At 38.6% G+C, this 25738-nt stretch overlaps 3 protein-coding genes across 3 annotated transcripts; all 3 read left to right on the plus strand.

Moving 5' to 3' along the window:
* Window positions 1-5216: 5216 nt before the first annotated feature.
* Window positions 5217-6161, plus strand: LOC308233373 (olfactory receptor 52H1-like; the record flags this gene model as incomplete). The annotated part of the gene is made up of 1 exon (XM_080640298.1): window positions 5217-6161. The coding sequence occupies one exon, from the start codon at window positions 5217-5219 to the stop codon at window positions 6159-6161; it is 945 nt and encodes a 314-aa protein (XP_080496424.1).
* A 10181-nt stretch (window positions 6162-16342) lies between these two features.
* Window positions 16343-17356, plus strand: LOC308233325 (olfactory receptor 52D1-like; the record flags this gene model as incomplete). The annotated part of the gene is made up of 1 exon (XM_080640250.1): window positions 16343-17356. One exon carries the CDS (start codon window positions 16343-16345, stop codon window positions 17354-17356), a length of 1014 nt encoding a protein of 337 aa, XP_080496376.1.
* Window positions 17357-22921: 5565 nt separating this feature from the next.
* Window positions 22922-23899, plus strand: LOC308233675 (olfactory receptor 52P1-like; the record flags this gene model as incomplete). The annotated part of the gene is made up of 1 exon (XM_080640648.1): window positions 22922-23899. The coding sequence occupies one exon, from the start codon at window positions 22922-22924 to the stop codon at window positions 23897-23899; it is 978 nt and encodes a 325-aa protein (XP_080496774.1).
* Between the last annotated feature and the right edge of the window lie 1839 nt (window positions 23900-25738).

Genomic DNA, 25738 nt, shown 5'->3' on the forward strand with positions numbered 1-25738 from the left:
TGTAGTATTTTATTTCAGGAATTATCACAACTTTAATAAGGTGATTGCTTGTATACTTAGTCATTTATCTCTTCCCTTGTATCATTGAGGACCAGGTTAGTGTCTGCCTTGTTTATCATTGCATTCCTATCACCTGCAAAGCTCCTAATTCATAATAAGTATGTAACAAATATTTTCTGATTGTAAGAATTGAAACAAATAAGCTGTAATTAATTAATAAAATATCTATTTTGCATGATGAGAAGCTACCTGGATTTGTAACTCTATCTAATCAGAAAGAAAATTATGCAGATTCTAGAGATTTACTTTCTCTACAGTAAGTTAATAATTGTTTCCCTACTTATTCCTCAAAGTTCTTCTTTAAATTAAATATTTCCAAATATTCATAGATACAGAAACTGATTTTAAAAATAGTTAAGTATTTTGTTAGAGCACAAAGGAAAGGATGAGTAAAACAAGGGATAAATCCCAGATATTTGGTCACTAGACATTGGAAGTAGACTTTTTAATTAAACCAATAAAAGGTTGTATCAAGGGATTTCCTGCTGGAAGGATGATACTGTATCAGGCTAGCTATCTATGGTTTTCAGACCTGCATGTACTTTGTGTTAAAGATTTGCCCCACACAAAAATATTATTAGCCTGTACTCTAGTAATGGACTGACGAAGTGAAGTTAGTGATGAATCACCACAGAAGGAAAATGAAGAGAACTGTCAAGCAAGAATGAACATTGAAATAAGGATCTGAAAAGAAAGGACTTTTCACATCTGAAGTGGGGAGGTGGCAGGAACAGTAAAAAAAATGTCTCCCAAGTTATCTAAAGCTAGAAGCAGATTCATTTAATTCCACAGATGTTTATTATTAGCTATGAAATAAAGCTCTGCCAGGAATTCAGAAGTAAAACAGTCTCTGCACAAGTTTTAGTAGCTCTAGACTATACCTAGGGACATGTCAGGGCTGTCTCTTGCCAGGGTTTGTTTTTGTGAAAATCAAATCACTGATCAAGCCAGATCAAGACCCCATTGACACTCAAGTATACTACCAACCTGGATTCCACAATGCCCAAGCCACCACTAATATGAGTAGAGGTGTAAGTTTCTAAGCTGGGAAAGTGTTAATTGGTCCAATTCTCCCTCTTGTCCTAGACTTACTTGGGACCATGGGAACTGAAGCCTATGGGTCCCTCTGGTTCAGAGGCCCTCTGTTCTCACTCGTTTCTAACCCCTGGAGAAAACAAGAGAAGTACATTTCCACTCCACTCTTCCAGGCTCTGTGTTTGTTCTTTCCTACTGTGAGCATGATCCTATGTCTGACCCTTTTGTTCCTGTGTCTGTCCTTACGGATCCTAGAATTGTTTTATGCCTGCTGTAGTTCTACACTCTCTGGTCCTTACCTTGTCTTTGCAAAACATTTCCAGGACCAGGACCTCCAAGGTATACGCCAGTGGTGAGTAATGTACAATTATTAAGGAGAAAAGCTGGTAGGGAGTAGAGTGGAGTGGATGAGAAATGGAGTTGGTGGAGAGGAGACATGGAGGTGGGAGAAGAGTGGGCTTCAGGAAATTGAAAAGGCCAAGATTAGAACTTGGAATACCGATTTTGTGTCTATTAGGGGCTTATTTTGAGCCCCTTCCACTGGACTCCCCAAAATGATTCCAAGTTTTTCTGAAGATCAAAATCTTATGTTATTATGGCAGGCTGTGAGAGTTTATCATGTAAAAAAATTAAAGATTGATTTAAGACTAGCTGTATTAGACTGGGCCAGCAATCTGGGGATTAGAATTTACTTTGCCACCTCAAAGAATTTTAGGTTATCTTAGATGTGTAAGCATGGGTTCAAATTTGTGAGTGCATTTATGAATGAGTGTCCTGTTGTTCTTCTGGGATGATAAGGGCAAGCACTAAGATATCCATTCACCCTACACACCATGGAGAAACACAAATATATAAGTGAGTTCAACAGTTGCTTTCTGAATTGGATCTTACAACAGTCCTTTTGTGACCCATGGACAAACCATGGCTATTTCTTCCTTTGAAGGGGGCAGAGGAGAGATCTTCACAAAGACACACTTAGAATTAAAAAAAAAAAAAAGTACAACATATAGACCACAGTACTTCATGATCAAGATATTACTGAAGAGCCTATCTTTGTTTAGTGCTGGGGAAGATAAAACATGTAGAGATATAGGACATATTATTATAATATTTCTAGTCTTAAGTGAGAGGAGAAAAATTCCAGCAATCAATCAGAGACCTGTCAATAAGATGCAAGTAGAATGTCTGCTAAAGACAAAATCCTATTCAGGATTCTGTGATCAAAGATAGAGACAGTGCTAGTATATAGTGTGAAAGAGAACATACAGTTAGTGACAACTGGAAAGTTTCAACAAAGAATGGTAATGTGAAGCCATGAGCCTTTTCATTATATATAGAACTTTGAAGGTGAGTGAGAAAGGTCCCACTAGTTGTTTCTTTTCTTTTTTTAAAATTAATTAATTAATTAATTAATTAATTTTTAAAAATTGTTTGTACAAATAGTAGTACATATGTTGTGTCTTTTCTTTAAGTACATCTTTCAGTAATGTATAGTGGCTCTGGATTCCCTAGGTTTGTTTGTTGGGAGTCTTCATCCAGTTTGGAAGTATTTAAATATAGGAAACAAGTTTTCATGATTTCCCAGATCTTCCATTTTCCAGAGCTGAAGTATAGGAGCTTATCTTATGTTATTATGGCAGGCTGTGAGGGTACAAGATTAAGGGATGAGTAGCTCAATGGTAGGATTGGGAACATGAGTAAGTTGTATTCACAATATTATCTAGATAATCAAATTAATTAGTGTGAAGTCCAGTGGTCCCTCTGTCACTCATTTATTCAACAAGTATTTATTGGACATTCTGCAGCAGACATGGTTCTAGAGAACAGAACAATAAAATAAGCAAAGCTGACATCTGTCCTCTTACCATTTACCATTTATTAAGTCAGAAAGCTAAGTGAATTAAAAATAGTGTGGTAAGTGCTCTGAATGGATAATGTGGAGTGCCGGGAGTGTACCTGGAAACCTTACCTAATTTGGATATTGTTTAGGAAAGCTTGCTGTGTACTGGAGATGAAGGGAAGTTAGCTAGAGAAAGAGAGAAATGAAGTAACCTGAAGAAACAGTGAAAAATCAAATGTAGGTGGAAAAGAATTCAGACCAAAGAATTCCCAGAAGCTGGAGGTCAATTTGGAGATGAAACATTTGGTGCACTATTATCTTGCTTTTGACATGGGGGAGGGCTGTATGGCCTCTTCCACTTTGATATTCTCATCTGAGGTCTGGTGTTAGTTAATATAATACTTATTTAAAACTGAATAAAGGAAATAAGTAAAGGTATTTAAAGTGGCATCTAGATACTATATGCTAATAATGCAGTCAATAATGCCATGGGGTCTGATTAGATAAAGAACCATGAGTTGTATGCGAATTCTTCAGCTATGAAGTATGCCAGTAAGAGATCTATAGATATGGTTCTACTCATACCACCAGGTAATGTGTCTTCAGGTTAATGTCTATTTGCTTACCTTAGATAGTAAACAAATGGGCATATTTTAAATATTCTTTCTTTAAAATTATTTTCCAAAATTAAGAAACAAAATATAAGCCAACAAAACTGAAAAAAAAATGGCTTAAAGTTCATGGAGATGGAAGAGTTTACTGATGTCTCAATGCCTTTTACTATTCTTCCTTCCATCATAGCCTCTTTCAATTGATAAGTTCTACCATTTTTGTCTTCTTACATCTCTAAAGTCAATTTATGAATTTCTTCTGTTACCTTAATGCAGGCTGCCATTATATACCTCACTATAATAAATATCATACTTTATTGCTTGTTTACAAAATAATGAGTTACCATTTCATTTGGACACAATATTAGGACCTAAAAATATTGTTTGAATGAATTGAGCATATTTAGGTTTTACAAATTAGTTATAACAGCCTTTGAAATAAACCGAGAAGCTATTCAGGCTTCCTATATGTTCAAAAATCAGTTACATCCTACATAACTTATCTGCTCTTTAAAAATAAAAGGATTTATTTTATTAAACTGTCTAGACTAGGCTCCATTTAGAGGGAGGGAGTTGAATATAGCTGTGGGATTTCTAAGTAACGATGGCAGGAATAGGATAACTAGTTCCAAAGCTGAAAAGAGAGGAATATTTTTAAAAATTATAAACTTCAAAATCTTCAACATAGGAGTCATCGTTAAAGTCACGGCATTTGGGGACTGTTTGTCAACCTAAAAAACAGCAGACACAGAGAGAGGATGGCAGGATCCCAACACTCACAAACAGGTGGGAAGAAAATGAGTTACTACTGAAGTTGGTGGAAAAGATTTGTGCATCATATCACAAAATAGAAGAGTTGGAAGAAAGGCTCAAGTGTTTCAATGAAATCTCAAACAAATGAGTCATTATTTTGTTTAGACAGGTGCCATTGCATAATGTTGCCAGGATACTGGGCTCCCCATTCTGGGATTATCTTTTCTGCAGGTTGAGTGAGGGGTTCTACTCTTTCTCTGAGACAAATATGACGTAGTAAATTATTGGAGAAGGTCTCTTGTTAAACTTTTCTAATCTGAGAATATCTGATGTGGCAGATCAAACCACTTGAATCTTAGATTTTAGGAAAGAATATTTTTATATTGGTAAACTTTTCTATAACATTAATGAGAACCAGGGCAGATGTTCTAGTGTGGAGAGAAGAGTAAAGAAGAAAGGAGACTGCATGGTCTGCATTGGCTTTAGACATTGAGCCTGCCTTCATTCAGCCCCATGTGACCCTGCAGTTTTTACTCCCGTTGGCCAGGGCTGGGATTTCACATTGAAGCTGGCTCCAAATCCCTGACTAGTAATCATTTTTCCGCCTAATACTATTTTTGCACATCTTTTCTTAGAAAACTTTATTGGTTGCTGGTAGCTAGGCAGGACTGAATTCAAAGTTTTATGACTTGTGTCTCTAGGGAAAAATATTTTAATACCACATTCATTATGATTTAAAATTGTGACTAAAAGTTTGGCAGGTATTTATAAGGAGAGGAGAAACAGACAGTTTATCACTTTTCAGAGCTGAAAGTGAGGAGCTAATATTGGAGAGGTGGATGTCTAAAGATTATTGTAACAATCAGCCATGACATTTTTATTTTCAGTCTATGAGACACATCCAATCCAAGATCGTGATGACCACATTCAACTTGAGCAGCTTCAATCCAGGCCCATTCATCCTACTGGGAATCCCAGGACTGGAGCAGTTCCATGTCTGGATCGGAATTCCTTTCTTTATTTTCTACTTTGTGGCTCTTGCAGGCAACAGTGTTCTTCTCTACCTTATTTCCATGGAACGGAGCCTCCATGAGCCCATGTTCTTTTTTCTCTCCATGCTGGCTACTACCGATCTCATCCTTTCTAATACTTGTGTACCCAAAACATTCAGCATCTTCTGGCTAGGTCCTCAGGAAATCACCTTTCCTGGGTGCCTTACTCAGATGTTTTTTCTCCACTACAGCTTTGCCATGGACTCTGCCATCCTCTTGGCCATGGCATTTGATCGCTATGTTGCTATTTGCTTCCCCTTAAGGTATACCACTATCCTCACCCATCAGATTGTTACTAAGATTGTAATGGGTATTGTCAGCAGGAGCTTTTGTATTATCTTCCCCTGTGTGTTCCTATTAAAGCGACTGCCTTTTTGCCGAACACTCATCATTCCCCACACATACTGTGAGCATATAGGTATTGCCCGACTCGCCTGTGCAGATATCTCCATCAACATCTGGTATGGCTTTGCTGTGCCTGTACTGACTATTACATCAGACCTGATTCTGATTGGCATCTCCTACACTCTCATCCTTCATGCTATCTTTAACCTTCCATCCAGGGATGCTCGCCAAAAAGCTCTTAATACATGTGGTTCCCATGTATGTGTTATTCTTATATTCTATACACCAGCCATGTTCTCTGTCCTCACCCATCGTTTTGGTCATGATATTCCTCACTCATTCCACATACTAATTGCCAACCTCTATGTAGCCATTCCTCCTGCACTCAATCCAATCATCTATGGGGTGAAGACAAAGCAGATTCGAGAAAAAATCATCCTTCTCTTCCTTAAAAGGACTCAGTGACATGAGACTGAGATCATGATAAAGGAAACAAGTAATACTTTTGGAATACTTTTCATCTTTTAAAAAGCTAGAATCTTTACAATGATGACTTAAATACATATGAAATCCTAGATATGGATTGTGTGTTATAGGATCAATGAGACAAGACAAGAATGTAGATGTCAAGAGAAGTGACAAAAAAGTTAAAGAAGATTATGTCTGCCTGAAAAGATAAATCAGAGGAAAATTTCTATCTCATTTGTATATTTAAGACTTAGGGAATAGGGTTTTGATCATATATAATGTGGATAGAATATCTATATTAATAAAAGGGTAATATGCTAATTAGACCAGCCGTCCTTCTGGACAAAGCCACAGTGGTGGGGGCCAAGGCAGAGGCAGTTAGGGGTGATCAGACCAGCAGGGGAGGGCAGTTAGGGGGATCAGGCTGGCAGGGGAGGGCAGTTAGGGGTGATCATACCAGCAGGGGAGGGCAATTAGGGGCAATCAGGCCAGCAGGCCAGCAGTTAGGAGCCAGTGGTCTCAGATTGCGAGAGGGATGTCCAACTGCCGGTTTAGGCCCCTAAACAGCCAGATCAGGCCTAAACTGGCAGTAAGACATCCCCCTAGGGGTCCTCGATCAGGTCGTGCTAAGGGACCCCCCTCTCCCATGCATGAGTTTCATGCACCAGGCCTCTAGTTATTCTTATAAACAGGTTAAAAGATATGAATAAAGTTTAACAATCTGGGATACCTTTGTAGGAAACTTTCCAAATGAGAGTTTTTAAAGCTAATAGCAAATGATTATCCTAGTTTAAGAACAGCCAAGAAAATTATTAATCTAAGAAAGCTGTTCACAAATGTTGGTAGGGATTAGAATCACCTGAGAAACTTTGTATAAATGCAAAGTTTCAAGTTATATCCTATTGCAATGAACCTCTGTGTAACTTAGTGGTTTTTATTTATTGATTTCAGAGAGGAAGGGAAAGGGAGAGAGAGAGAGAGATAGAAACATCAATAATGAGAGAGAATCATTGATTGGCTGCCTTCTGCATGCCCCACACTGGGGACTGAACCTGCAACCTGGGCATGTGACTGGAATCTAACCCGGCACCCTTCAGTCTACAGGCCGACACTATCCACTGAGCAAAACTGGCTAGGGCTAATTTAATAATTCTTCAGGTGATTCTGGTGGCTAACAAATCTTAGCTCTACTGAAATCATAAAAGTCCTGTTTGTTTTTTGAAAAAACAAAACACATAGATTGGTGCTTGTATTAATTTTCTGTGTCTGAAAATAACATAACTCTCCTATATGCTCCACATAACTGCTTATTGCCAAGTATTAGTATTCCATCTGAAAACTCTGTAATTTTAAATTTAATATCATCAAATATTTTATGAAGTATCTCTATATATTGCAATAATCTTCTCAGCCTGGATTATTCTTCCTCCATTAAAGAATTTTTGCTTCAGGCACAAAAAGAATTATTGCCATGATTGTGGGTGATTTTAATGTCCACAATAAATTACCCTTTAACAAGTTGATGTGGTAGACTTTATTTTCCAAAGATGACCACAATAATATATTCCATCTTTCATGCTTTTCTACAGTGTAAACTTACCACTCCCACATCAACAGTTGGAGTCTAAATTCCACTTCTATTGAATCTGGGCTGGTATTAGGAATTTCTTAACAAAGAGTTCAGTGGAAATGACATACAAATATTTGCAGCTTCTGCCTGGGTCTCTTGGAAGGCTTAATTTTGGCATGTTTCCTGCTGAAACCCAGCTACTTTGCTATGAGAATCCCAAGCAACATAGATAAGCTATGTCTAAATGTTCTGGTGAATGGCCCCAGTTGAAATCTCAGCCAACATTCAGCAACAACTGCCAGTTATATCAGTGAGCCATCTTGAACATCCAGCCCAGCTGAGACTTTAGATATTTGTAGCTTCAACTGACATCTCACCGCAATGCATGGGAGACTCAAAGAGAGAACCACCAAACCAACTGAAACCAATCCACGGAACCATGCAAAGTAATAATAGGCTGTTTAAAGCCAATGAAATTGGGGATGATTAGTTATAGCAATAGATAAATAATGCAGAAATTATTAATAAGAAGTGGGATGTTGGTATAGCAAAAACCTAAAACGTAACAACTTTGGAATAAGGCAGCAGGCAGAATCTAAAAGGGACTTGAGGAGGTAGTTGACAAAGGCTTGAAAGACTGTAAGGAAATTATCATTGGAGGCTGCAGAGAAAGGTATGAGTACTATACAGTTGTAGGAACCAGCAATACCATAGCTCACAGTAAAATGAAAATAGATACCTAGTTAACTGATACATTTGGACAAAGAGATTTTGAAGCAGAGTACTGAAAGTATCAACATTAATTTTATGTCACATATAAGGTACAGATAGATGTGAGCTAAAATTAAATTATTTATTGTTCAAGCAGAATAGACTAAATACAAACAAGCTATGTATGAATAGGTTAAAAAAACACTTTTCACCCAGCCTCTCCAAATGACAAAAAAAAAAAAAAAAAGAGTAGAGAACCATTTGAGGATATGCCTAAAAAATCTTTTCAATTAGAAAAAGAAGCTTCTAAGAATCTTAAGAAAAATTTCCAGACAACCGCAACTCCAGTCAAAATCAGACAGGAGCAACTTGGAAGATACCTTTGGGTGTACTTTTTATCTGATGAAGTAAATCCTAAAAGATTTATATAGAACTCACAGTTTGTTCTTTAAGATAAATATACAGATATAAACACAGATAAAAGGAACAGGGTTAGTGCAAAATGAAAGAACTTTGAATCTTTAACTTCATTAGGCAGGAAGCAGGCAGAGAGAAATACTCAGATGTAAACAGTTTGCTTCTCACTGAGAAGCTAATATGACATAGAATATAGAGCCAATTGCTTAGAGGTTATAGCTAAGAGCCATGGAGAATCATTCCCAGGGAGCAAGAGTGGGTTTTTATTAAGAAACTGGTGATAGCCCTGCCAGCGTGGCTCAATGGTTGAGAATCAACCTATGAACCAGGAGGTTACGGCTTGATTCCCAGTCAGGGCATATGCCCAGGTTATGGGCTTGATCCCCAGTGTGGGGCATGCTGGAGGCAAGTGATCTGTCTCTCACTCCTCCCATCCTCTCTAAAATCAATAAAAAATATTTTTAAAAAAGAAACTGGTGCTATATCTCTGTATTTTATTTTTATTTTATTTTTTAATATATATATTTTTTATTGATTTCAGAGAGGAAGGAACAGGGAGAGAGAGATAGAAACATCCATGATGAGAGAGAATCATGGATCAGCTGCCTCCTGCAAATCCCCCACTGGGGATCGAGCCCACAACCCGGGCATGTGCCCTTGACTGGAATCGAACCTGGGATCCTTCAGTTCGCAAGCCGACACTCTATCCACTGAGCCAAACCGGCTAGAGCTATATCTCTGTTTTTTAAAATCTTTAATGGACTATTTAAAGAGTAATATGATTCTCAATATTTCACAAATGAGTATCTTTGCAATTATTCTATCTCTGTATCACCATTATATGTAGGCAGTTGATTTCTTTCTCATTTCTTTATTATTCAGGTCTTCAAATGAGGAGGAACTGCATTCAAGGAGCTGTATTCAAGGAACGGAGCCCAATGAGCCCTATTCACATTTTGCCCTAATTCAGAGGCTGAGATCCTGAACTTTGGATAAAAGGCATAATGCAAATGAGACTTTGGGATCTTAGGACAGAGATGAATTTTTTTTTTTTGCATATAGGAGGATATATGCATTGTTCTGGCCAGAGGGTAGAGTGTTTTCAGGTTTTATTTCCAAAAGATGGCTAAAATAATATCTTGCATCCCATATATTTTTTCTTAATATGATCTTGTCACTCCTATAAGAAGTGCCATTTAATTCTATCCCTTTTTTATCTGGGCTGGCCATAGAAACTTCCTTGAGAAAAGAATGCAACAGATGTGAAATTTCAGGATATTCAAAGCTAGATTATAAGAAGTTTATGTCTTCCTCATTAGTGGCTTTGGACATTTGTTTCTTGGACACTCTTCCTAGAACATAGCCACCATACTGTGAGATTCCCAGGCCACATGGAGAGTTCATGTGGTTGACATCCTGTCTGAGCTCCTAGTTAATAGCCAGAATCAATTGCATCAATTTTAGTCAAGCTTACAGATGACTACATCTTCATCCAAAATTGATTGTAGCCACATAAGAGAGGGGCCTCAAATGACACTGCCAATCTGTTCCCAGTAAGAATCATAAGAGATAATAATAAAATGTTTTAAACCACTACATTTTGGGGTAATTTTGTGGTGCAATAGTCAATAACTAAAACAATTTGATTTTCTGTTTTTTTCCAAAGATCTTGACCATCCCACCTAATCTTCTTAATTCCCTGGACCTTACAATATGTATTGATAGTAAATTGACCTTATTATTATTTTTTACATTTTCTCATTTCTTATTCTTCTTACCAACATTAATTTCATAGTTCATTCTTAGAATTACTGTTTAATACAAATTTTCTCCTCTATTTCTCTCTCTCCCTTCTCTGTTGGTAACACAATCATAAATATACCACACACACACACACACACACACACACACACACACACACACACTTTGTTGTGCATTTGTCTATCCACTGAGCCAAAGGAGTGCTTTTTCAGCAACTCTCTCCAAATCTAACTCTTCACAAATTTTGTGCCTGTTTTCAGGGAATAACGTGTGTAAATGTGCGAACACCATATTTTAGATTTAGGTTTGCTAAATACAAGAACATGCTTAGTTAGATAGCATATAATTTGAGAATAAAGGGGAAACTTAGTAATTTCACATGGAAAACAAATATAAATTGAGATTTTCCCGTGCAAATTGGGATATATGGCCACCTACATTTTGTATTGCAAGGCAATTACATTACATTTCTCTTTACATTTTATCTCAAACTCTTTAGATGATTATTTTATACACTCTTTTCTATCCTCAAACCTACAAAACCTTCTTTTCTGTCATCATTCTCATTCATAGATGATCTTGCATTTACTTGCCTGGAGACATGGAAACAAAAAGGAAGAAACTTCCACAGACTTTTACAACTACACCTTCCCACCTATCTACATCCACACCTTCCTTTCTACTTTCTCTCTGGTTACTATGGATACCAAGATCCAACTGTTCACTTGTGCACTAAACTCCATTGTCCAATCCTACTTAAAGCAATCACCTCAACAATTCTCTCCTCATTCTTTAATTATTGATTTTCTCTCTATAATGCATCTTTCTCCATCAATATAGAAAGTTAATAACATTTCTCTAACCTTAAATTTTATTCTTGACTATGATTCCCTTCCAGCTCTTATCCCAGTTCTCTAGTTCCTTTTGCATTCCAACTTCTTGAAAGAGTTGTCTATGTTTACTAGTTCTAATTCTTCCCTCCCATTTTGTCTTTAACTCACTCATACTCAAACATTATCACTGCATAGTTCTCACCTTGTCAAGGTCAATAATGACTGCAATTTTTAAAATAGTGATCTTGGTCCTCTTATTGTTTTATTTTTATATTTTTAATACTCATCCAAGGATATTTTTTTCATTGATTTTTAGACAAAATGGAAGGGAAGGGAAGGACAGAGAGAGAGAAACATTGATGTGAGAGACATACACTGATTGGTTGCCTCCCACACGCACGCTCCTACTGAGGCCAGGGATCGAGCCTGCAACCGAGGTATTTACCCTTGACCAGAATCGAACCCTGGACCCTTCAGTCCATGTGGCTGAGGCTCCAACCACTGAGCAAAACTGGCTAGGATTTGGTTCTCTTATTCATTGATTTGTCATCAATACTTTATAGAGTTGACCATTTCCTCCTTTTTGAGCTACTTTCTTTACTTGACTGCAGTGGTTTTTTTTTTCTCCTACCTCACAGCCACTGCTTACTTGTCTCTTTCACTAGTTTTTCCTCATCATGTAATCTGTATTAGGGATTAATTTTTGGTGCTCTTTAAATATATTCACCCTTTTTAAAAAGTGTCATTTAACTTCAGAGCTTTAAATATTATTACAAAAATGCTGGTTAACAAATGTATATCTCCACTGTGGACCTTTTCTTTCAAGTTTTGACTCCTGCCTTAAAGTCCTATTCACAATTTTAACCTTTCTCCTGCCTTAAAAAATTCCCAGCCTTTAAGAGAAGACTCTGATATGACTGATGTATCTCCCCAGGGATCTTATTTAAAAATTCACCTCTACTTTTAGCAGCTGGGACCATTGGTGCTCTGAGCCAACCACAGCCCCTCTGGGCCAAAAATCTTTCAGAGGGTGGAGATAAGTGGGAGCAAATCTCAGATCTAGGAACTATGCTACTTGTGCTGGGTCAAGTGTTTTCTAGTTCTGCTGACCACTGTGGCTGGGGTGAGTATTGAATAAATGAGATGAACAGAAAATTAAGGTTATAGACAATTCTGTCAAGCTAGGAGCAGAAGTAGGGGAAGATAGAGAGGGATGACAATCACGCTAAGATTTGATGACCTTAGCTATTCCAGAGATCATCTCAGATTATCCCCTGCTTTCTATTTTAGGAGGTACAGTTTCTTGAACCCCTCATAGCTAGATAGTATTTAGCTATCTTTATTGCATACCCAAATTTATCATCAATATGTTCTTATTTTCTGTGTACCTAAATCCTTTCTGCCACAGTTAGAGATTTTAGTATCTTGTCATTTTCCTTATGGTTTCAAGATAAGCCAAATAGATCTCCAGGAGCAGCTTTCCTTAAAAATACTGATGAGGTCATTTTTTTTTGCAGACTAACTGCATCTTATTCTTACTTATATTGGTCAGGCCAGCCAGATGAGAGTAAAGCTACATGTATGTTAGGGAGTGACCTCATTCTTGAGTACCTAGGACTTTCACAGTGCCCTTAGAAAGACTGGAGATGTCAGAAAATTCATCTGATTTCCAGTTTCCCTAGTGTCTGAATACAGCTTGAACCCTCCAAATTGAATTCCCTAATTTCCTTCTGTAATTTCACATGCTGAAAACTTAGAAGCCTCTAAGCTACGAATTCTTGCTTTAATAACCCCAGGTTCTGTTTATCTTTTCCATGGCAAAATCAGTGACTGCCATCTGAACAGCCTAATAGATGTTTTTTCTTTAACAGTAATAAGATAAACATTTCTTCATTCTTAGTGGCAACACAGACTCATGCCCATGGCTTCTTTTATGGAGTCTCCATCTCTGAGTAGGCAGCTTATATATATATTTTTTCCATAGTGCGCATATCAGTGTAACATTTTAACACATATAATAGAGATTATTTGACGTTATTATGTTATATTATGTCTTGACATTATTATATTATGTCTTCTATTAAATGAGTTTAATATATCATGGAACATGTATGTTCTTACTCTTCAGTACTTAGTAGACTCTCAATAAAATTTTTTTTGGCAAAGTAATTAAATAAAAGAACAGCATTACAAAGAACAATAATGTTCACAAAATAGAAGCCTAAGACATTGAAGGGGAATCATGCTTGTTTGATGTGGAGTTTTAGAGACATTGACTAATAAAGGAAAATATTCTCAGACTCAGATGGTCTAACATTGAGAATGGCTGCCTCAAAAGCACACATACTCTCTGTCACTAGATTTGAATAAGCAACTGCTAGGTGCTCATTTTTCAAGATATTACAAGTTAGGAGTCAAGCATCACATAATTATTGAACTATATATACCTTGTAACTCATTTTCCAATTGTATGAACATATTATATTCCATTTATTTATATATATGGTGTCCCAAAAATATATACATACTTTAACAGCTGATAGCTCAATTTTGAAAATAAAACATATTTTAATAAACACTGCCTTTATAATTATTCAAAGTGTGTATATACCTTTTTGGAGACACCCTATATTGTTTAAAATTCTTAGGAATTTCCAAGATAGAAGTAAAAAATATTTATACTTTTTCACCATAAGCATTGGTATGTTTACAATAAATTTTTTTTTTCTGTTATAACCTGATTTTTGAACTTTTAAAGATATACAAAATTACACTAGGATTGGCAGTAAACTCTACTGTTTGGCTTTAAAATTCAAACAAAATAATAATTTTATTGGTAATTAATATTTATAATTACATTATTATCTATAATTTATAGTTACAGTAACTGTTGACTTAAAGTAGTAAACTTGCAATAGTATATGAGAAATGCATGCAGTATTGCAATTAATAAACAAAATGATTTGGTCTTTTAATAATGCAGTTGTAGATGAATAGGGGATTGAAGGAAAATATTCTTTTTAATTATTATAGTGTTTTTATACTATTTTAGGTGTTTCCATAGTCTAAAACTTTTTAGATGGCAGCAAGTGAACTTAAAATTGATGTCTTTTCTACACACAAGGGTGTTTGAGTCACAAAGACTGAACTTCTATATGTAAGAATGATGATTCTGACTTCACCTACTAGAATCTCACAAGGTAAGATGACTCCAAGGAAAAAATAGTTCTTTCTCTCTTTTCTTATTTCCTATTGGCATAATTTTAAATTCATGAACTAGTCACTCCAAGAACTGATATAACTCACCACTATGCTTCCCTTCCCATGGCACACTTCATCTTGAAGTTTTCCTGGAGCACACACCTGTGTAGCTCCTGGCCTGACCTGTCATATCAGGGTTCACACTTTAAAGTAGACAAAAGAGACACAGAGGTTATGTTTATAATCAAACTAATGCATGTGGCCAATCAAGAAAACAGACAAAAATGTATAAATTAGATTAGATTAGGTTAGGTTAGATTAGAAGCATAATAAAGACCTTATAAAGGAGCACGTCTTGGAGTATATAGAGTGAAAAAAATACAATGGGCATTGTAGTTCTCATGAGAGAAGATCCAAAAGGAAGGCTCCTAAGAAGAAACACCATTTACAATCATGGTCATTATTCAAAAATGTTTAAAATATTTTCAATTGTAGCATTCAATTCTTTATCCATGTACTTATTAAACATTACTTATTGCCCTAAGGTATAAAAGGCATTGATGGTGAATATAGAGAAATAAATGAGATGCAGAGATTTCATACTGTAATGGGCAAGAAACATACATATAATTTTAAAACAAGTTTATATTTCCTAAGGAGGGTATGCTGAAGATGTATGGTTCTCACACCACAGCAGAAGCAATCTTAGAAGGGCTTCATAGAGGAAGATTACTCAGCTGGGTTTTGAATGATTGTTAGTACCTTGGCAGGTGACTAACTGGGAGCAGCCATTTTAGGCAAAAAAACAAACCATCATATGAAAATGCATGCAGATGTGACAAAACATGCTTTGGGATATTTCAAAATGTCCAAAATTAGATATGACTTACATATGCTTGGAATATGAAGCATATAGTAGAATGTGGTGATAACTAATGCTAGATAATTAGCCAAGAGCAAGAAAAAGATCAAGAAGAGCTTTGCATGCCATTCTATAAAAACACTAGTGGGAAACAAATTTCATGCTCAAATTAGGTAGTTTGCGTACAGTGTGATACAGAAACCATTAGCAAAAATGTGGGTCAGCATAGAGAAATGACGAGTGCTTGTGAAGTCCCAGGGTTAGTGAAATAAGACACTGTTACAACCCTTGGACTGAATGGAAAAGAGTAGAATATGGTTACCAGTGGAAATCAGACCAGAGAAGGCTGTTTACAGAGAGATGCAGCCAGTTTACAGCAATCTCGACAGGAAGGAGCTGAAGGAATAAATCTCTGACCTTCTTCCAATCTCCTGTTGGTGTTTTTTATTGCCAAATCCAACCAGAAGTAAGAGAGTAGGGGAGCCTGTTGATATGGTCCAGTGTCCCAAGGCCCAGACATAATGGAAAGTGGTGGATTGTAGACCAGAGGAGGCCAATGCAAAATATACTGCATTGTGTACACTAAGAAATTTGCATTTTAGCTGACTGTATTCACATGCTAAAATATTTAGGCAGCAATATAGAGGTGTCACTGGAAGACAGACACCAAACAGATATAGAAATCCTAAATGTAAGCATATTAGTTATATAGCTATTTTAATAACCCAGGCAAGAAATGAGGAAGACATCAATTGTAATAGAATTGGTGGGAATGAAAGGCAAGAAATTGAATAAACATGTAGGAAGAATAAGTGGCATTGAGATGACTTTCTTTCATTTTCTAACCACTTTTAGGAGGAGAAAGCTTTCTGTTCTCTGCATCATTATGATCTCTGCATCTGCCTCCAATGACACTGCCTTCCACCCTTCCACATTTATTCTTCTTGGAATCCCTGGGATGCAAGACCAGCATGTTTGGGTTGCCATCCCCTTCTGCTCCATGTATATACTTGCTCTGGTTGGCAATAGTACCATCCTGTACATCATCCTGACAGATAGAACTCTACATGAGCCAATGTATCTCTTCCTGTGTCTACTTTCCATCACTGACCTGGTACTCTGTTCGACCACATTGCCCAAAATGCTGACAATCTTCTGGCTTAGGTCCCACATAATTTCCTACCATGGATGCCTCACCCAGATGTTTTTTGTTCACACCGTCTTTGCCACAGAGTCTGCTGTTCTTCTGGCCATGGCTTTTGACCGCTATGTGGCTATCTGCCGTCCACTTCATTATACATCCATCCTCAATGCCACAGTGATTGGGAAGATTGGGCTGGCATGTGTGGCCCGTGGCCTTCTCTTTGTTTTCCCCTTTGTCATCCTCATTGAACGCTTACCTTTCTGTGGAAATCACATCATCCCCCACACCTACTGTGAACACATGGGCATTGCCAAGCTGGCCTGTGCTAGCATCAAGCCCAACACCATTTATGGTCTCACTGTGGCACTTTCAGTCACTGGCATGGATGTGATCCTCATCGCCACTTCGTATGGCTTGATCCTGAAGGCTGTGCTGCATCTACCCTCCAAGGATGCCCAATTCCGAGCATTTAGCACTTGTGGAGCCCACATTTGTGTGATTCTTGTCTTCTACATCCCTGCATTTTTTTCTTTTTTCACCCACCGCTTTGGCCACCGAGTACCTCCTCATGTCCACATTGTACTTGCAAATCTCTATCTCCTTTTGCCCCCTGTTCTCAACCCCTTGGTCTATGGCATTAACACCAAACAGATCCGTCTGAGACTATTTAGCTTTTTTATGTGGAGGAGGTAACTATACTCTCTCCATACCCCAAAGACCAAAGGGAAAAGTTATAATTAATCTCCCACCTTCTCCAGCACCTCCTTTCCTTGGACTAGAGGTTGCTGCTTCTGTTAATCTAAGCCAGACAGTATCATGTGTTATCCAAGAGTTTTTGAAGTATTTAGAACAACTTATTTATACCTGACCTATCAACAATACTATTTTCCTGTAAACCTACTATATGCCCCATAAACTAGCCTGTGGATCTTGAATCCTCTTAGGGAAAGGTCAGGAGGTAATGCAGTACATTTAAAAGTAAGAGCCAAAAATATTTATTCTCTCAATGTACAGAAACCTCATGTGCTAGACGTAGAGAAAAAGTGGTCATAAAAGAACTATTTACTTATAGCTTCAAGAAATTTAGAATACATACATACACACACATATATTGATTGATTGATTGATTGATTGATTGCCAGCACTTTCTTATACCAAGTGCATTTACAGTAAGACTGTCAGCCCTAGATTAGAGATGTCTGTGAGACTCCATGATCCTCTGAATCCGGGTTTAGGTTTAAAATAGATGAAGATGATTCCTGGGTGTTTTATTGTGAAGCACAGGTATCAATGGGAAAACCATAGCACAACTTTCTAAAGGAATGACTTCAAAGATGAGCCTTCATAGCTAATTACCTCATGACAGATGACCTTTGCATTTTTCATGATATTCAAAGAGTGATGAGCTTCACATGTGGATTATTTTGGGCCCATTGTGGACTCAGTCTGACCTTTTGTTTACCCCATTTATTTATCAGCTCTTTGGTTATATTAGAATTTCCCAAACACAATGTTTCTTGATATTGTTATTTAGGGTACCCTAGGAAAGTCATAGTTGGTCTTTGTGCTTTAGGAAGGCTACTTTTGACAAGAGCTGGGTTTTTTGTATGTTTGCTTGTTTGTTTTGGATACCTTGAAAGAAATAAAAGCAAATAATAAGTCTATCCCCTACACAAGACATTAATCTTCTTCTGAATTTCATAGGTGAATAAGGCACAGTACCCAATCAGAAAACTCACAATCTAAGGAGAGAAGAAGGTAATTACAATAGAATATGGTATTTACAGAGACAAGGAGTAAAAGGTATTGGAGCAAAGATAAATATGTTTATATTAAGAAACTTTTATTTTTTTCTTACAGTGAGGCAATCATTATTGTCTGATCCACCTTGATTCTAGACTTTCTTTCCATGAGCTGAGGCAAAAAGCTACAACCTGTCCATAAATTGAGAGTATGTTTTTGGTTGTTCCCTGTCATTATCACCCTTAAGGACCACTTTGGGACAGAGAGAAGAGATGACCATGACCAAGATTTCTGCCTGTTATTAGAGCACTAGAGGCCCGGTGCACGAAATTCGTGCATGGGGTGGGGGGGGGTGTCCCTCAGCCCAGCCTGCACCCTCTCCAATCTGGGACCCCTCGAGGGATGTCCGACTGCCCTCTCACAATCCAGGACTGCTGGCTCCCAACTGTTCGCCTGCCTGCCTTCCTGATTGCCCCTAACCGCTTCTGCCTCCCAGCCTGATCACCCCCTAGCCCAGGGGTGGGCAAACTTTTTGACTCGAGGGCCACAATGAGTTCTTTTTTAGGTTTCTTTGGCCTTTATTTATTTATTTATTTTTTTTTTTTACATTTTTTTAAATTGTTTGAAGTATTAAAAATAGTAGTACATATGTCTCTTTTTTTCCCCCATTGACCTCCCCCCACCCTCCCCTTCCCCACAGTACATGCCTTTACCTGCCCACCCCCCCCCCCCCAGTGTCTTTTATCCATTGGTTATGCTTATATGCATGCGTGCAAGTCCTTCGGTTGATCTCTTACAGCCCCCCTCCCCCCCAAAACCTCCTCTGCCTTCCCACTGTAGTTTGACAGTCTGTTCAATGCTTCTTTGCTTCTGTATCTATTTTTCCCCCTTTCCTTTCCTTTAAAAAATCTTGCCTCTGCAGACTAGAAATAGACATATAATAACAAAAAATGTTTGAGTCCAAATTTCCATGTCCAACAGTTCTGATTCCCCGTTTCAATGTCAAACAGTTCCTTATGTGTACATGTCAGCAATGATATCTGGATGGTGGGCACATGGTGGCAATGCAGGTCCAACCCTCTCTGGTTTGGTCCTAGGCAAGTGCTGCGTCGCACAGCTTCTGACTGCTAGCGTGGCAAGGCGTCGTCAGCGTCTCCCATCTCTGGACTGTTTCTCCTCTTGTCTTCATGGTTGGAGCAGACCTGTCAATTCCTCTCTGTTGCAGGAATCCACATGGTCTTGGAGTTGTTTTCTGAAAATATACAAACATATTCTCGACCAAAAGTTAATAAAGGAATCTTTTCTATATAATTGATTTGGGATCCTTTTTATTTTTGCCCAAACGATTTTCCTTTGTCTTATTTAGACACCATGTGCGTTTTGCTGTTAGCATTACACAATGAGTTCTTAAACTGGACTGGAGGGCCGGAACAAAAGCATGGATGGAGTGTTTGTGTGAACTAATATAAATTCAAAGTAAAGGAGCGGAGGGGAGAGCAAGAGAACCAGATAGAACAGCTGGATCTGGCCCGCAGGCCATAGTTTGCCCAAGGCTGCCCTAGCCACTCCCCTGCCAGCCTGATTGATTTCTAACTGCTCCCCTGCCAGCCTGTTTGCCCCCAACTTCCCTCCTCTGCCGGCCTGGTCACCCCTAACTGCCCTCCCCTGCAGGCTTGATCGCCCCCAACTGCCCTCTCTTGCAGGCCTGGTTCCTCCCCACTACCCTCCCCTGCTGGCCTGATCGCCCACAACTGCCTTCCCTTGCAGGCCTGGTCCTTCCCAACTGCCCTCCCCTGCTGGCCATCTTGTGGTGGCCATCTTGTGTCCACATGAGGGCAAGAGCTTTGACCACATGGGGGCAGCCATCTTGTGTGTTGGAGTGATGGTCAATCTGCATATTACTCTTTTATTAGATAGGATAGAGGCCTGGTGCATGGATAGGGGCCAGCTGGTTTGCCCTGAAGGGTGTCCTGGATCAGGGTGGGGGTTCCCTTGGGATGTGGGGCGGCCTGGGTGAGGGGCCTGTGGTGGTTTGCAGGCCGGCCACGCCCCCCAGCAACCCAAGCAGAGGCCCTGGGATCTGGGATTTATTTATCTTCTACAATTGAAACTTTGTAGCCTGAAGCGGAGCCAAGCCTTCTGCTCCCTCTGTGGCGGCAGCCATTTCTGTTGGGATTTATGTATCTTCTATAATTGAAACTTTGTAGCCTTAAGCGGAGGCCAAAGCAGGCCAGGGCTGTGGAAACTTGGCTTTCTCCATCGCTGGGGGCAACCCTAGCCTCCTGCTCTCTCCAGCTCCGTGGCTGCCACCATTTCTGTTGGGATTAATTTATCTTCTATAATTGAAACTTTGTAGCCTTAAGCAGAGCCCTGGGCCGGCCAGAGTGTGCGGAAAGCTTGGCTTCCTCCATCGCCAGAGAAACCCAAGCCTCCCTCCTGCTCTCTCCGTGGCGCAGCCATTTTGGTAGGGTTAATTTGCATACTCGCTCCTGATTGGCTGGCGGGCATGGCTTGTGGGTGTAGTGGAGTGATGGTTAATTTGCATATTACTCTTTTATTAGATAGGATGGTATTATTTCTGCAGGGGGAAGCTCTGGATATCTCCATAAGCAGGTGTATCTGTGCTTGCCTCTTTATGGCCCTTTCTGTTGATGTATTGATTGCCCTAGGCCATTTATTCTGCCACTTACTTTCCTCTGCCACTGCTCTTTTCTTACTGACACCTAACTCTGAACAAAGTCCCTACAGGGCCTGTCTGGGCAGAACTTGCACTACATCAGGATTTAGAATTTGGCTCTCTAAGTCCTGCTTCTATTTAGTGTTTGCATAATTTTGTGATTGTTTTGCTCTGCCTTGTATATTTTGAATAAACTTAGCAAAATACTGTTTGACAAACTTTAATCACTTAAGTTTTCTGAACTAACCAGAAAAAAAATATGGCAACATCTGGCCCAGAAGTTGAGGAGATGCTGGGGTCTGAGAGGCTGGAGGTGGGGGTCGGTGTGAATCGAAAAAGTTAAAGCCTGAAAATCAGAAAGAGGCTAGCAATAGCTAGACCTTGAGGCTAAGAACAGCATGGGTTGTATCTCTGATGCCTCCATGAACATGATTACTCTTTCTGTGGAGTTAATCCACTCCTGGCTCTCACTTGGGAATGAGGGCCTCTGGAATACACAAACTACCAGATCCTGAAGAGGCTACATACCCTTCACCCTCTTTCTCCTCAGGTTCCTCAGGACTGGCAAAGTCTGGAATATTCTTGGAATCACTAAAGTCAACCAACCTTATCCTCTGGGAGCTCAGGACAACCTCTAGGGCCAATATTATACATAATTGTAGTTGTATCTTGTGTGTGTGTTTGGGGAAAAAGGAAGTAGCAAAGATATAATTCTGGGCACCCTGGGAGCCCTTACTTAGGTTACTTAAAGGGCCACTCCATGGATTCTGGGGACCTAAAACTGAGGATAAGAGAGATGCCAGGCCACTAGTGTGCTCTCCAAGAGCCACATGAATATTTGCTAAGATATACCTACACACGTGGACACACCTACACACCCGCTTTTGAAGGTGTCTGATACCAGTTTCCCTCTCTCACATCACCTCACTCACATTCAGGTAAGTGGTTCTAGGTGGGGGTGGGCTTTGTATTCACTTTCTGATAGCCTATTCTCTGAGGTTCAGGAGTTCAAAACCCCACCACCTGCTTAATTTCAGTCATCATTGCACAGTTCACAATAGAAAGGTCTTCACAAGTTCCCTATCTTCTCTGAATGTCTATTATTTAATTTGTGGATGAACAATTTTATTATAAACTTTTTAGGTTATCTTATTTTATGAAAACTCTTGTTGAGCTTTTAGATCTTTGGCTGCTGAGAGGCATATGTAATATTTTGTCAATTTCTCTTTGTATTTTTATCCATTTTTGTTTTATATACTTCAAGTTATATTCTTTAAGAGGATATACTTTCATTTATTAATATATACTTATATATGTAATGTTTATTTTGTTCATGAATAATAAATCTGTTTGTCCTCAATAAAACATTATCAAAATACATTATCTCAGATATTAATGTTGTAATAGCATGTTTTACTACTATGATACTGCAGTATAATGCTATCATGATTTCAGAATTATTTTTTTTTTAAAGTATGCATTGTTTTGTTTTTTTTTAAATATATTTTATTGATATTTTACAGAGAGGAAGGGAGAGGGATAGAGAGTTAGAAACATCGATGAGAGAGAAACATCAATCAGCTGCCTCCTGCACACCTCCCACTGGGGATGTGCCCGCAACCAAGGTACATGCCCTTGACCGGAATCGAACCCGGGACCCTTCAGTCCGCAGGCCAACGCTCTATTCACTGAGCCAAACCGGTTTCGGCCAGAATTATTTTTATGTACGTTAATATTCCAATTCTTGTTTTCCACTTTGAAAATTTTCATTTTTGCTTAAACTGATACTGATGCAGTTTCGTCATTGTTCCTCTCAGGTTCTTCACCAGAGTTCTACCATGACTATTTGCAATGCCTCCCAGGGCCATCCTTCTTTCTTCATTCTGCAAGGCATTCCTGGGATGGAGGACAAACACAGATGGATATCTATCCCCTTCTCATCCATGTACTTCTTCACCATCCTTGGGAACTGCACCATCCTCTTCACCATCTCCACAGAGCGCTCCCTGCACAAGCCCATGTTCCTGCTCCTCTGCATGTTGGCCCTCACAGACTTAGGCATGTCCACAACCACCATTCCCAAGGTGCTCTGCATCTTCTGGTTTGGCCTGAGCAAGATCAGTTATGAAGGCTGCCTGGTCCAGCTGTTTTTCATCCACTCCATCTCTGCTTTGCAGTCTGCCATCCTAATGAGCATGGCCTTTGACCGCTATGTGGCCATCTGTGAGCCCCTGCGCTATGCCACCATCCTGTCCAATAGTCGCATTGGGCTCATTGGCCTAGTAAGTTTAGTGAGAGCCATCCTGTTCATTATGCCAATGCCCATCCTCCTTCAGAAAATGCCTTTTCATGCCAATCGTGTCATCCCCACCACCTACTGTGAGCACATGGCTGTAGTGAAGATGGTGTGTGTGGACACCACAGTCAACAGGATATATGGTCTAGTGGTGGCCTTGTTGGTTGTTGGGCTAGACATCTCAGCTATTGCCTCATCTTATGTGCTAATCATCCGGGCTGTACTGCGGCTCTCTTCTAAGGAAGCCCACCACAAAGCAGTTAACACCTGCACCACACACATCTGTGTCATGCTTATTTCTTACACTCCCTCGCTTTTCTCTTTTCTCACTCACCGCTTTGGGAGGGGCATTCCACCCCACATCCACACCATTCTAGGCAACCTCTACTTCCTCGTACCTCCAATGCTCAATCCTATTATTTATGGAGTGAAAACCAAGGAGTTTCAGGAAAAAGTGACCAAACATATATGCTGGAGGAAGGAGCCCATAACCATTACCCATGGTCAGAACCCTGACTGATCATCGAGCATGGTAGGTATGAGAGAAACAGGTTAAGTAGATGCAGTTCCTGGGAGACTTCGCTAGTAGTAGAAATTGTCATATTGACAGATTAGCTGTCTGAATCATTTGAATATGATGCTAAGACACAAGAGACTACTTGCTCTCACTGATTCCAATGTCAGGCAATTATGAAAGGAAAATAATGACATCTGCTCTCCATACCTGACACGGTAGTTGGAAAAATTATATGTGAAAATGTATGTAACAGCACTTTAAACAACAACACACACCAAATACATGTAAAATGTTGTCTTACAGACAGAACATAAGAACAAACAATAACTTGCCCACTACTTAGCACAGGCAAGTCCAGTTGTGTGTCTGTTTGGGTGTGTTTTTGTATTTGTGTGCTTAAGGGGAGGTGGGAAGTGAAGATTATGTATGGAGAGTGGGAAGGTACATGGAAAGTACAAAACTGTATCTAAACTCTTTTTTTTATTATTATTATTATCCCTGCTGTCAGAGCCTTGCATTTGGGCAACATGACTCATTGCTTCCTTGTAAACTAGAGAATATAGACAAGAAACATAATCTCTAATTCCCAGAGAAATTTCAGAAGAAAAATAAAAATGGAAAGTTCCTAAGCTTATAAGATAATTATGCATTTTAAACTAATTTCCCACTTGTAAAAAACTCCTAGGTCAACTGTCCTGCTTGTCTCAACTAATTCCAGTGTTTGAGAAAATCTCTTACAGAGATAATTCTGAGAATGTTCTGTTAGTGGTTATAGTTATAAAAGTCATATTTATACTGAAAATCTTTGGCGACAGACCTCTGCAAGGCAATTTCTCTGGGAGTCCAGAAAGAAGTAAGAGTAAGTACTTGGAACAGTTTGTGCAACTCAGATCCTGTGCCCAATATGGGATTTCATTAAATTCAGAAGATATTGTTTATCACTTTTTGACACTGTTTATAGATTTAGTGGCCAATATTTTAAGATGCATGAAGTTTGAAAACAGAAAGAGTCTCGGATTATTCATCATATTGTAGAACTATGAAGGTAGAATTTAGAGAAAAAGATACCTCTACTTAAGGCTACATAATCACTATTTTAAAAAGACTTAAAAAATTTAAACTACAATAAATAAACAAAACTTCTCTAGAGTGTAGTGCCTGATATGATATATAATAAGAAAGGCTCAAGTTCATGGAATAATTCAATAGCAAGGGCAGAGAAAGCTGGGATATTTCATGTGCTGCCTATCTGAAATGAATACCAAGAGTAGATACTTAACCCACCATAAACATATAATAACAAAAAAAAAAAACTCACTCAGCTAAATGTTTTATGATGAACCACTTAATTGACCAATAAGTATCAGAATGTGAAAGGAATTGTGCTGAGATCTTAAAATTATTCTTAAAGATTTGATTCAAATGGGATTGATGTAGAGAAGCAGAGTTCATATGCCAGAAAATATTATCCAACTTTCATAATTATTTAATTTTCCTTTTTTCTTTGGTTAGATAGTTTTAAAAATAATCTATTTGTACCTAAACACAATATGTGTTGTTGGAATCATGCCAGGAAAACTGGAAGGAGCAATGAATTCTGGGAAAATTGAGGGAACTAAAGAAAATCAAAGAAAATGCAAGAAGAAAGACTAACTGTGCCTGTCCTTTCAGACTTGGATTTTTTTTTCCTTCTTCAAAGGTGTTATTAATCTATGGTTTATTGTTTCTACTGAGGGATGAGCTTGATTCCTCTCTTGTGGGCTTGCTGGAAATGTGACAGATGACACTAATATTAAGTATTTTTCTTTCCATGTCTATAGAATTGTTCCTAGCCATGCAAAA

Source organism: Plecotus auritus, assembly GCF_963455305.1.
Source record: "Plecotus auritus genome assembly, chromosome: 9".
NCBI classification, from domain to species: domain Eukaryota; kingdom Metazoa; phylum Chordata; class Mammalia; order Chiroptera; family Vespertilionidae; genus Plecotus; species Plecotus auritus.